The sequence below is a fragment of the Bufo gargarizans genome, chromosome 2 (assembly GCF_014858855.1).
Source record: "Bufo gargarizans isolate SCDJY-AF-19 chromosome 2, ASM1485885v1, whole genome shotgun sequence".
In the NCBI taxonomy this organism is placed as follows: domain Eukaryota; kingdom Metazoa; phylum Chordata; class Amphibia; order Anura; family Bufonidae; genus Bufo; species Bufo gargarizans.
In genome coordinates, this window is record NC_058081.1 from 629340002 (window position 1) to 629352971 (window position 12970).

The 12970-nt window shown below is 43.7% G+C and overlaps 1 protein-coding gene across 1 annotated transcript in view; it reads right to left on the minus strand.

Annotated features, from left to right (window-relative positions):
- Nucleotides 1–12970, minus strand: part of ESPN (espin) — a 250967-nt gene that overhangs the window by 216967 nt on the left and 21030 nt on the right. The window contains 1 exon segment of the mRNA XM_044278364.1: nucleotides 5004–5197. Within this exon segment, the coding sequence (XP_044134299.1) occupies nucleotides 5004–5197 (194 nt within the window).

Here is a 12970-nt window from a genome sequence, read left to right on the forward strand (position 1 = left end):
CCATGCTGCTGGAGCTAGAAATAAGAGGCGTATCTGCCTCTGACCTGCTGCTGCCTCCAGTCTATGCCCTAGGAGCAAGACACACTATAATTGTCCAGTGATCTCGATATCCATTGGGTCAGGCTATTCCTATGCTCTTAGAACCGAAAAAAGAAAAAGGGGCCTCGCTATAATAACGTAACATGTAAACCTAAAAGTGTTGCTAAAAAACAACCATAGAATGCCCAATAAAAATATAAATACTTTATTGTGTCATCAATTAATCAAAAATTCATAAGACATTTTCACAGAATAACTTTGGAGAACAGTCAGCAAAACAACCTGGATGCCGTAGTCCTCCCCCGCCGGTGCCTCAATAACCCGCCAAACAGTTGGAATACATATATGTGCAATATGCAGTGAGGTGATTCACGAGTAGATAATATCTGGTACATACCAACTACAAGTGACTGTGATATTCACTTCACTGCATAGCCCAGTGGAGAGTCAGTATATAATAATGGGGCCCTAAATAGTAATACTATAGAGCAAATAATCACACAGCATCCATCTGCTATATTCAAATGGATACACCCCTATACACTAGGTCATGAATAGCAGGCTACAAAGAAACAGGCTCTCACACAAAAGTACCCACTGGGAACGTGAACATACCCACAGACATGATGGAGGGCTGAGACACCGGACACAGGGCAGGCTGGAACCCCGACGCGCGTTTCGCCTCAGCTTCGTCAGGAGGTTAATGAAAATGTGCTCTGCCTCGACAAAGCATATTCCTATGCTCTGCCTTGACAAAGCCTGGAAGATCAAAACCAGGTACTGAGTGGGTATGACCCACCGCTTTCCTATTTATGTGAGGGCAAAGTCCTGGATGCTGTTTGGTTGGTCACCGGTGCCAATCCTGGAGTTCCCTTCCCCTGTAATAAAGACAGCCACAATGTTCCTATAATAAAGATGGAAACATTGATCCATAATAAAGACAGTCACGTTGCCTCCATAATAAAGATAATCCCTGTGCTCCTATAAAAAAGTGACAGTGCCCCCAAAGTAAAGAAATTCCCAGTGCTCCCACAATAGTCACAGTGCCCCCTTAGCAAATACAGTTACAGTGCTCCCATAATAAAGACAGTCACAGTACCCCTATAATAAAGACAGTCACAGCGCTCCCATAATAAAGACAGTCACAGTGCTCCCATAATAAAGACAGTCACAGTACCCCTATAATAAAGACAGTCACAGCGCTCCCATAATAAAGACAGTGTGAGTGCCCCCATAATAAAGACATTCTCAGCATTCCATTACAAAATTAAGCACAGTGCTCCCGTCATAAAGACAGAAACATTGACTCTATAATAAAGACAGCCATAGTATCCCCTTAGTAAAGATAATCCCATTGCTCTTATAAAATAAAGTCACAGTGCCGCCATAGACAGTTACAGTGTCCCGTCATAGTCAGTCACAGTGCTCTCATAAGGGATAGTTAAAGTGCCTCTATACAAACTGATGTTTTTTACTGGGGTTTTAGTTAAAAAACCCAACCCCTGCAGTGCCCTCGGTATATATATTATGCCCACATCGTGCCCTCAGTTTAAATAATGCCCACCCAGTTTCTATAATAGCGCCCAAGTTGTGCCCCAGTATGGATATTAGCCCCTAGTTGTGCCCCCATATATATAAAGCCTCTGCCTTACCCCCACCCTCACTAGTGACAACATAATTTTTTTTAAATATAAAATACTGTCCTGATCCACTAGAGACACGAGGACCTGACTTCCACATATGTGATGTCACGACACTGGAAACACAGGTCCCAGGGGCGTAGCTAAAAGCTCATGGGCCCTGGTGCAAGAGTTCAGCTTGGGCCTCCGTCCCTCAGTGCTTGTTGGCAGGGGAGCATATATCCTTCCTGCTGCCTGAGGCAAACATTGAAAGGGCACCCCACTCATGCCAAATTCTTAACCTAACCCCTTCCCTCCAGCCAGAGGTGTAAATTGACCAGTATGCACTTTCTATAATGCCAGTGTCTTATGTGGCACAAGGGTCTTCGGGCCCCCTCAGGCTCCTGGGCCCGGTAGCGACTGCTACCTCTGCACCCCCTATAGCTACGCCCCTGACAGGTCCTAAATGCCCTTATTCCAGCGGTCCGGAATTGACATGGACTCTTTCTTGGACATTAAACCACTGCAGCCACTCACTGACTTCAGCGGTCACGTGTGCAAGAACAGAAAGTCACTGCTGAGTCTCAGGACAACCCCTTTAAGTAACCAATATAATACTCTTTATTTCCACATAATATCACTAATGGATAACCTAAGGCACGTAGGACGAGTAACTAAAGCAAGAAAACAAAGACATGGAAAAATCTGCAGATATAATTAGTGTTAATTTGTGCTTCGATCACACAATCCTCCACACACGCACATGGACATAAAATCAAATGATCCATTGGCCTATTGAGCCCTTAATTGTGATGAAGATGGAATTTCAAGGGTTTGTAAAAGAAACTATCATCATCCACAGGAAGCATTGTGAAGAGAAAGCTCTCATCTGAGATTAATAATTTATGTGGTTTCTAAGCTGAAACGCCAGGTGACTAGTGCATTAGCAGGGGAAAAACATGAAATACAGCACATGATCACAAAAAGGTGACACGAATAAACCCAGCAAGAAGCAAATATACAGTCGTGGCCAAAAGTTTTGAGAATTACATAAATATTGAAAATTGGAAAAGTTGCTGCTTAAGTTTTTATAATAGCAATTTGCATATACTCCAGAATGTTATGAAGAGTGATCAGATGAATTGCATAGTCCTTTTTTGCCATGAAAATTAACTTAATCCCAAAAAAACCTTTCCACTGCATTTCATTGCTGTCATTAAAGGGCCTGCTGAGATCATTTCAGTAATCGTCTTGTTAACTCAGGTGAGAATGTTGACGAGCACAAGGCTGGCGATCATTATGTCAGGCTGATTGGGTTAAAATGGCAGACTTGACCTGTTAAAAGGAGGGTGATGCTTGAAATCATTGTTCTTCCATTGTTAACCATGGTGACCTGCAAAGAAACGCTTGCAGCCATCATGGCGTTGCATAAAAATGGCTTCACAGGCAAGGATATTGTGGCTACTAAGATAGCACCTCAATCAACAATTTATAGGATCATCAAGAACTTCAAGGAAAGAGGTTCAATTCTTGTTAAGAAGGCTTCAGGGCGTCCAAGAAAGTTCAGCAAGCGCCAGGATTGTCTCCTTAAGAGGATTCAGCTGCGGGATCGGAGTGCCACTAGCTTGCTCAGGAATGGCAGCAGGCAGGTGTGAGCACATCTGCACGCACAGTGAGGCGAAGACTTTTGAAAGATGGCCTGGTGTCAAGAAGGGCAGCAAAGAAGCCACTTCTCTCTAAAAAAAAAACATCAGGACAGATTGATCTTCTGCAGAAAATATGGTGAATGAACTGCTGAGGACTGGGGAAAAGTCATATTCTCCGATGAAGCCTCTTTCCGATTGTTTGGGGCATCAGGAAAAAGGCTTGTCCGGAGAAGAAAAGGTGAGCGCTACCATCAGTCCTGTGTCATGCCAACAGTAAAGCATCCTAAGACCATTCATGTGTGGGGTTGCTTCTCATCCAAGGGAGTGGGCTCACTCACAATTTTGAGCATGCCCAGTCGAATTGCAGAGGTCCTGAAAAAGAAGGGCCAACACTGCAAATACTGATTCTTTGCATAAATGTCATGTAATTGTCGATAAAAGCCTTTGAAACGTATGAAGTGCGTGTAATTATATTTCACTACATTACAGAAACAACTGAAACAAAGATCTAAAAGCAGTTTAGCAGCAAACTTTGTGAAAACTAATATTTGTGTCAGTCTCAAAACTTTTGGCCACGACTGTACAATATATCACTCAATGACCACCACAAAGCACTGGACAAGCGACCACTCCAAGCATAAGAAGGTTAAAAAAGGCTTAAAAAATAACTGGGACCACCAGATGAAATTTTTCAGTGAGTGGAGTGGTGGTCACGCTTGCTAATACCACTTAATTCACAGAGGACACCTCCATTCCTGTGATCAGAGGGTGTCCTGGTGGTTGTTCATGGGCTAGCACATTTAACACCATGTGGTTTTTAGGTCCAGCATTTTATACACACAGGGGACTTGAGGAACCATGTTCTCAAGATCGGTGGAGATCCCATCAGTGATCATATATTTATCACCTATCCTGTGGATGGGTGATCAGTGTTATTTGTGGGACAACCACTTTAACTCCTTCATGTCAGTGGGGGTACAAGACATTGAGATATGAGTAGCTATTTTATGGAGGCATGAGGCCGATTACTACTGGCTCGCACAGGGGCTCACTGCAAAAGCAACAACTGCCAGGTTTACTTCACCATCTAGTGGCCGTTTACATACACTGCAGCTCTTCACACTAGAAATTTGACCCACTTCAGCTTCCAAAAACTGGTAGCCTATGAACTCTAGTGACATCATCAGCCCTGCACATGTTTCTCACATGGACAATTGTATGTTGCCTAATCCAGAGCTCAATCAGGTAAAAATCATTATGTCTATGCACCTGGCAATAAAACTCAATGTTCTTTATTAACTGACTCTGTTATATGACTCCATACCCTACCAGTTTAGCTGTTAGGTATTTAGGGGGTTAAAAATGAAATAAGAAGCATGTAACTTCTGGGATATACAAGCGATCTCCCTGTAAACAAAAAACCAATGGCATGGATTGGAACTAGTGTTGAGCGAATTAATCCGCACAAAGTGAAATTAAATACGAATGTCAGGGAATTTTCTTGTGCTTTGTCGTAGCGAATGAATTTTCCTTGAATGGCGGTAAAAAATTACTAATTGGAACCCCTGGAACAAATCCAATGAACACACAAACAGACAGAATGACATGTTATACCTAGTTGGTGTGAGGTACACATTCTCAGGGGAAATACAAACAGATACAATTATGGAGGACATGTAGGAATCCATTGGTATCTTACTCTGGACAGTACTCTATGAGATGCTGCAATGTAGGGAGATCTCCTTTGGCCGCTGCATAGTGTACAGGGAGTGCTCCAGTATCTGTTGCTACCATTGCGTCATTCGTCCCAAATCGTAACAACCATCCAATTATTTCTTGGTGGCCAAACCTGGCGGCTAAGTGCAGAATAGTGGCACCAGAATTGTCCCTGTCCTGGAACACAGAAAAAAAAGTATTATTGAATGCATTCAATTTACATTAATAGTATCAAAACGCATGTAGTTAGACTCAAAGGGAATCTGTCAGCTCCAAAACAGACCCCAAACTAGAGTGAGCGGTGTATAGTGTGAGGCAGAGTCTGTTCATGTAATTTTTATCTTCATACTCACTTGAATTCCGATACTGTGTTCCAACTAACCAGCAGTAAGATGCACCGAGAGGACTCCTGAGCTCAGCATATAATGGAGAGGACTCAAAGAGGAGTCCTCTTAATGCATTTTACTGCTGGTTTGTCAGAGTACAGTGTCAGAATGCATGTGATTATGAAGATAACAATTTCACAATCGTACTCAGCACCACTTACACTATACACTGCTTACTCTAGTTTGGGGGGTGTTTTGTAGCTGACAGATTCCCTTCAAAGTGTCCCGATCTCTACAGAAGCTTTTACAAGAAACCTGCAGTTTAACTCATTTGAAACATTATACTAATATACTATAGAGATACAAAGTGTTATTCCTGTAGTACTGATAAATGTTCCTCTGTACCTTCTGCATATACATTTCAGTTATGTCTTACTACCACTATGGAGCAAAATGTATGTATCTTCTATTTAGGTTGATATTAGCCCCCCCCAGTGAAAGCATCATATACTCAAGGTCTGTACAGTATGGGAGTTGAAGAAACAAACTGTATACAGTGAAATCTGCTTAGTCCAGTTTTATACTGTGGATTAACTATTAATGGTTATTAGATATTTGTGTCTTGTGGATTTGGTAGCTCAGCATTGGAACTCAAGCCACTCATCCTCCCCATCTCCCTAGGCTTTTCGCCTGCCTGGTAAATCACCAGCCTAGCCAGTATTACCAGCAGGAGGCCGGCGTGAGTATTTAATTTGTACCAGTTACATTATGTGCAGGTAATTTTCAGTATCCAATGAGGCATAAGATACCTCCTGGCTACTAATGGATATATCTCAGGCTGTATAGCAGCTAGAGTTATGTGCCAGATCTTGCGTAAAAGCAAAGCCTAAACATTTATCCTTCAGAAATCAGGTTGGGAGTGAGATCTGCAGGTATTAAGCTTAGATTCTTAGCTTTGAAAACCCAGCTCATAGCTCTAGCTGCTATACAGTCTGAGATATTCCAGACTGAAGTTGCCCCTCCCTGAACCAGTCAGTGTGGAGGAGGAGAGGGAGAACCAGTAGGGGAAATGCTGACAGGCTGCAGAGAGAGGAGGAGAGGCACAGATAGTCTTTCCCTTGTGCAACTATACATGACCACATGGGAAGAGTAAGGCTTGGTTCACATTGGGGTTTTATTTAAGTTGTTTTACTCCATAATAGGAGTCAAGCAATGAAAATAATAGAAGTGGCCTGACAAACCCCATTGATTATAATGGGATTTGGTTTCTATTAGAAAACATGCCACTTACCGAACAAAAATGTGCATCATGTTGCACTATTTTGTCCCATACTAGTGACGGAGTCTCTTAGGCTCCATTCACACGTCCGTGATGTGTTGCGGACCCGCAAATTGCGGGTCCGCAACACACCAGCCCGGCACCCCCATAGAAATGCCTATTCTTGTCCGCAAGCTGCGGACAAGAATAGGACATGTTCTATCTTTTGCGGAGCTGCGGACCCAAAGATCGGGGACGCGCTCCGCAATTGTGGATGCAGACAGCACACTGTGTGCTGTCAGCATCCATTCCGTCCCCATAGAGAATGAATGGGTCCGCACCCGTTCCGCAAAATTGCGGAACGGATGCGGACACATTTTGCGGACGTGTGAATGGAGCCTTATCCTGATCTGAATTAAGCCTAACATTCTGTGCATGTTATCAATCCCCCCATCAATGAGAATGAAAGGATGAGTGCTGGCCCATCTAATCACTCCTCTGTATCTAATTAGGCTTGATGCCTAGACCCAGAGGTTTTCCAGTATCCGGTGCACACAGTCAGATTATTTGCACCAAACAAGTATAAAGTAATAGTACATACATCAGTAAAGTTTACATTTCACACTGTCCTTATCCGGTTCATGTCCTTATCTTGTTCATACCTGATCTTTAGTGCAAAACATGCAGACAGCTTCTGTAGTTATATAAGTTAATGTTACATTAGAAAACCTATCACTTGCATAGGCAAAAAGTGCATTATGTTGCACTATTTTGTTCCATATTAATGACGGAGCCTCTGATCCTGATGTGAATGAAGCCTAACATGGACTTCTGTGCATGTTATCAATGCACCATCAATGATAGAGCATACTTTTTTTCCAGAAAAGGAATGAAAAGATGAGTGCTTGGCCATCTAATCACTCCTTTGTGCCTAATTAGGTTGCTTTATAGGTTGCTATATGTTTTCTAGAGTCCGGTACAGTCAAATTATTTGCACCAAACACATACATTCATCAGTAAAGTTTGCATTTCACACTGTATCCTCTTCATATTCAATCTTTATCATAAAACATGTGCAGTGCTTTTCTAGTGATACCAGTTAGGATAGTTTTGCGGCAGCCTTCTCCTAGTCCAGGGGTAGGCAACCTCCGGCTCCCAGCTGTTGTGAAACTACAATTCCCAGCATGCTCCATTCATTTCTATGAGAGTTCTTAAAAGAGCAGAGCAAGTATGCATTCTGGGAGTTGTAGTTTCACAACAGCTGGGAGCCGGAGGTTGCCTATCCCTGTCCTAGTCAATGGGGCCGGAGCGGACCTCCGGCGGCACGCATGCACTAGCGGCAGCACGGATCCGGCAGGCTGTTCACCCGCTGGAACAGCCTGCCGGAGAAGGCTGCCGCTAGTGTGAAAGTAGCCTTACACATTACAGTGATAAGGACTATCACTAGAGAGGAATACTGTATCTAATAGATTTCTGACAGATGGAGAAGCTTTTAGTCAGTTAGAAAAGACATTTGGGTCATATTTTAAGCGCATCATCCAGTGTCACAGGGGATATCAAAGACTGGCGTAAAACCCTGTTCTTTGATAAATGACCCACATACAGAGTACTATGCAACAAAATTATCAAATATCACATGCTGTTTGTTAAAAGTGATGCATCTTAAAACCTAACAGTTATGTCTAGAAATGCTATTCCAGTTTACTTATACAATCCCCCTAATTCAGTGTTTTTTGCAACTTTTTAAAAAGTCTCTGTTGATAAACCTGGAGTAAAACTCATTGACATAGCTATAAGAATTGAGGGAAAAAGGAAAGTGAAATGCCGGCGCAATCACCAGAAGACTTGTAGACAGCAGCAGTAGCCTCAGTCAAACACATTTCAAGGACAGATCCTGTGAATGTGCCTGCCGGAGGGTGTGCCTAATTTATGATGAAGAGCACACCTCATCATAAATGAAGATGAAGTATCCAAGATATACCGCAGCACTCTATCATAAATGAAGAGCATCCTCCTACAGCCGTGCACCTAGATTGCAATCTACTCCAGTTTGTATCTGAAGTAAACTGACATAAATGATGAAGAAGCGAGGCAGCGAAACCCGGGTCGGGCAGGAACGAGACGTTGTAAAGTGAAACTACTATATGCTTTTGTTGAACAACTCTGTTGTGAGTAGATTAAAACCTTTTTATACCATCTGATAAAGGGTACTTCACTATTTTTGCCTGTCCTTTGATCCTCACAGAGGCTATTGAGTTTGGAAGATCGGACCCTGTTAGAGTGACAAAGAAAAGGCGTGTGGAGCCCAATACCATTCATCACTGACCGGGGAACCTAATCTAGAGCAGCGCGGCTCCAACTCTTTTTAATAAATGATGCAAAAGGTTCAGGGCCAATGGCCCCTGTCCATACCATGCAGCTGCAGACTCCTTTTTACGAAAGTCGTGAAGCTGGTGTAGAAACGCAACTTGTGCCTAAATTTAGGTGCAATGGCGTTTAAAAAGTCACAAATTTGCTGTTTGCGACTTTTCAACACCAGTTTTTTACCCATGTAAACGTGGACAGGTATCCTTTAGATAGGTCATCAGTATCTGATTGGTGGGGCCTGAAACTTGGAGAGTTGTTTGAGAAGGCACCGGCACTAGCAGTCGCACCGTAGCCTTCTCACAGCTGTTCCTAGGCCAGTGACAACAGGTTCATCGGTCACATGGAGAAGGTTTAGCTCACTCACCCAGAAGTGTGGTGCTGTACTTGGTAAGCTGCGAGAAGGCCGTGGCACGGAACGCTACTGCCTTCTACAGCTGATCAGCGGGGATCCCGGGTGTCGGACCCCCACAGGTCATCATCAGAATTAAAGTCTTGGAAAACCTTTTAACCCTTGTCTCACAGTGAATCACATTACAGTATGGCTTTAACCCTTTTGACAGTGACACATAATAAATTAACATTTTGGTAGTGAACCACCGGGTCACTGCGCTCTTGCCCAAGCAATCAAACATAATTCAGCGTTGAGTTTTTCAGCAGGTTGCTATGGTAACACTTCCAAATTTAGTTTTTTGTAAATTTTTGAATATGAGGCCCAATGAGTTTGTAATCAGCACATAACTTTTCATTCTATAGATATCTTCTGAAACAGCCAGGAACTGCTTCATTTGCCATCTCATCCTATTGCACCGCACTGTCTTTCCTGTTTATCCCGTCTCTCTCACACTCCATAGCTTCTTACACAAATTACCTGTAATGCTTTCAAGCTATAAGCACATCACATGCTTTCACCATCCATCCAACATTGTGAAAGCCGATTAACAGCTCATTTGCATTTATTGTCTTATGTCTCATGCTGTAAAACAGCCCTGACAACAAACAGGCCAGAAGGAGTATATTGTCTACTGCTGGCCCAACAGGGTTTTCATCAACATCCTATAAAATAATCAGCTGTAATTTTTTAAATTTATTTCTTTTACCTTTATTGCTCCTAACTTTCTGTTCTGGGCTGTGGTCACATGACCTTGTCCATGCAGCTCTTTCTCATTTCCTGTGATGTTATGTCCATGGGCAAGGCAATGATAGGGGTGTGTCTATGTCTAACTAGCTGGGTGGGAGGAGCTTTAAACTAGCTAGGTGTTTTTGGGGGCAGGGATAGGGGAGTTTCTTTGTAATTAGTGGGGTGGTAGGAGCTATAACCCATCTAGGCATTGTTAGGGGCAGTGATAGGGGAGTGTCTATGTAACTAGCGGGGTGAGAGGAGCTATAAACTAGCTGGGCGTTGTTAGTGGCAGTGATAGGGGAGTGTCTATGTAACTAGTGGTGTGGGAGTAGCTATAAACTAGCTGGGTGTTAGGGGCAGTAATAGGGGAGTGTCTATGTAACTAGCTGAGTGGGAGGAGCTATAAACTAGCTGGGTGTTGTTAGGGTTAGTGCTGGTGCTGTGGCAAAGAAAGAAGTGCCTCATAGGATTGGTTGGATACAGAAACAGGAAGTGCTACATACAGGATGGAGACAAACCAGAGTGATTTGTGTAAACGTTGAAAATGAGTCAGGAGAGTCCAAATTGAAAAACAAAAGCAGATGTCCATGAGGTAAGTAACTGCATGAGCATGGACAGGTCATCAGTATCTGATTGGTGGAGGTCCGACACCTAGGACCCCGCCAATCAGCTGTTTGAGAAGGGACCAGTATTCCTGTGAGCGCTGCGGTCTTCTCGCAGCTCACCATCGGAGGGGCTGTGCTTGGTATCAAGCTCATTCCTATTCACTTCTATGAGGTTGAGCCACGCCTAGGCCATGTGTGAGATGGGGAAACAGCAATCCTTGTCTGAACACCGTTTTTGTAAATTAAATTAAAAGTTCTGGACTGACATTCTGCTGTTTGGCCACAAGATGCTGCTGTTTCCTAAACACAGCTACAGATTGCACATATATCTCCATATTCATGAGAGGTAAAGTTACACACAGAGCCTGGAGGGGAAAAGAAAAACATAGCAGCCATCTTAGAGGGAGGTGAAACTGAGGAACTGTGTGAACAGATAATCTGACGACATCCAGGTGTGAGAGCATTCCTCAGATACCAGAGCTGCAGCTAAGTGAAGCTGATTGTGTCCAAGACCCTGATTCTGTCCAGAGGGAGGAAGATTGCATCCAGGAACGCTGATGAGATCAGAGGAGCAAAGCAACATACACTGCAGTACCGCATGCTTGTTGGAGAGACGTTTGTTCTGTTCAGAGTCACCAGCGGATGCAAAGCAGACCCGGGTCGGTAAGATCGTGCACACACCTCATTACCGTGTTGGTAGAGACTGAGGCCAGGACTGTAGTTAGCTAGTTAGGGTTTCTGCTTGTGTAAGGCCACAAGTGTTACTCCTGTTCATTTCAAGGACTTCATAAATTAAAGCGACATTTCAAATTGGGGAGCTAATAAAATTCTCACGAAGTCAAGCCAAGCTGGCGTTTTCTTGCTCAGGAGGAATACTCAGGCACATGCTACAGGACTAGTTATGGGAGGGCGAATACTGTAGAACTTGTTAAGATTGTTAGCTGGTGTGCTGCACCGCAGGATAGCCCGTAACACACACCCATACAGTGGTTCTTCTTTTTAGGGTAAATTACTTATCTTTTCTCCTTCATCCATCGGAGGGCGCCGTGCTGTACAGCACAAGGGTCTCAGCCTTTGGGTTGGGTGTATGTAAATTGACTGTATATTCTCAGCATTTGGGGTTGTGTTCATTGCCACATTTAAGGAAAATTCTGTTTTGGCAAAGGCTGGTGGGGGTTGCTTATCTCGTACGTGACTTCACTGTATCCTGGGGAGCACACTCTGGTACACGGCTTACACATGTGACCGATTAAAGTGTCATCACTGGCCTAAGCAAAGCTGGAAAAGGCTGTGGTGCTACTGCAAGCACCACTGCCTTCTCAAGCAGTTGATCAGTGGGGATCCTGGTTGTTGGACCACCACCGATTAGATACTGAAGACCTATCCAGAGGATAGTAATCAAAACACGGTCACAGCAGCATCTCCGGCTCCATTTTAATTTCTTGTACTTAAAAAGAATGTGTACACAACAGCAGCAACATTTCGGCTACATGGTAGCCTTTTTGGTAGCCGAAACATTTCTGCTGTTACAATAAATAAAGATGGAACCGGAGATGCTGCCGTGACCGTGTTTTGATTGCTGATCTGTGGACCGTTGAGGATCTGCGGTCCGTGGGTGCTGCTTTTCAACTTTTATCTCATACTATCCAGAGGATAGGTTACCAGTTAAAAATAAATCTCAGAAAACCCCTTTAACACACTTGGAGCTAAACGTTGTACTGGCAGCAGCTCCTGAGATGAGTTCAAAGAAAGGGAAATGGACTGGTCTAGTGAGAACACACTAGCTGCCCCAAGATGAAGTGAACCACCAGCCACCAGGGAAACACCAGCTGAAGTGGGCTTTGAGCAGTGAGGGTGACCCGAAGCTGCAGATTCTAGGGAGCTCAGGGGGTTTGGCAAAGCTCTCAGCTGGTGAATAGCTGCAAAGTGCTCCTGTTAACGAAGACTGTACCCTCAGCTTGGCCTGGATGAAGAGCAACCCTCTCCTCTTGTCTCAGGCTGGCAAACACTGGCAAAATATCAGTAAATGAAGGTAATTCAAGTGACCTTTTTCTTTAAAGGGACACTAAACCTCTCTACACATAAAAAGTTTTGCTTGACTCTTGCAGACAGAGAGGCGACTCTTTCCCGCTGTCTTTGTGCATGACATCACAAAACCAGAAGTTCAGGGGAAGGGGTGGGGCTTCGTTCCCATTTACTATAATAGAGCCCATAGGAGTGCATTACAGGACTTGATAAAGAAAGAGGAAGAAAGGAAGAAGATTGAGAGGATGC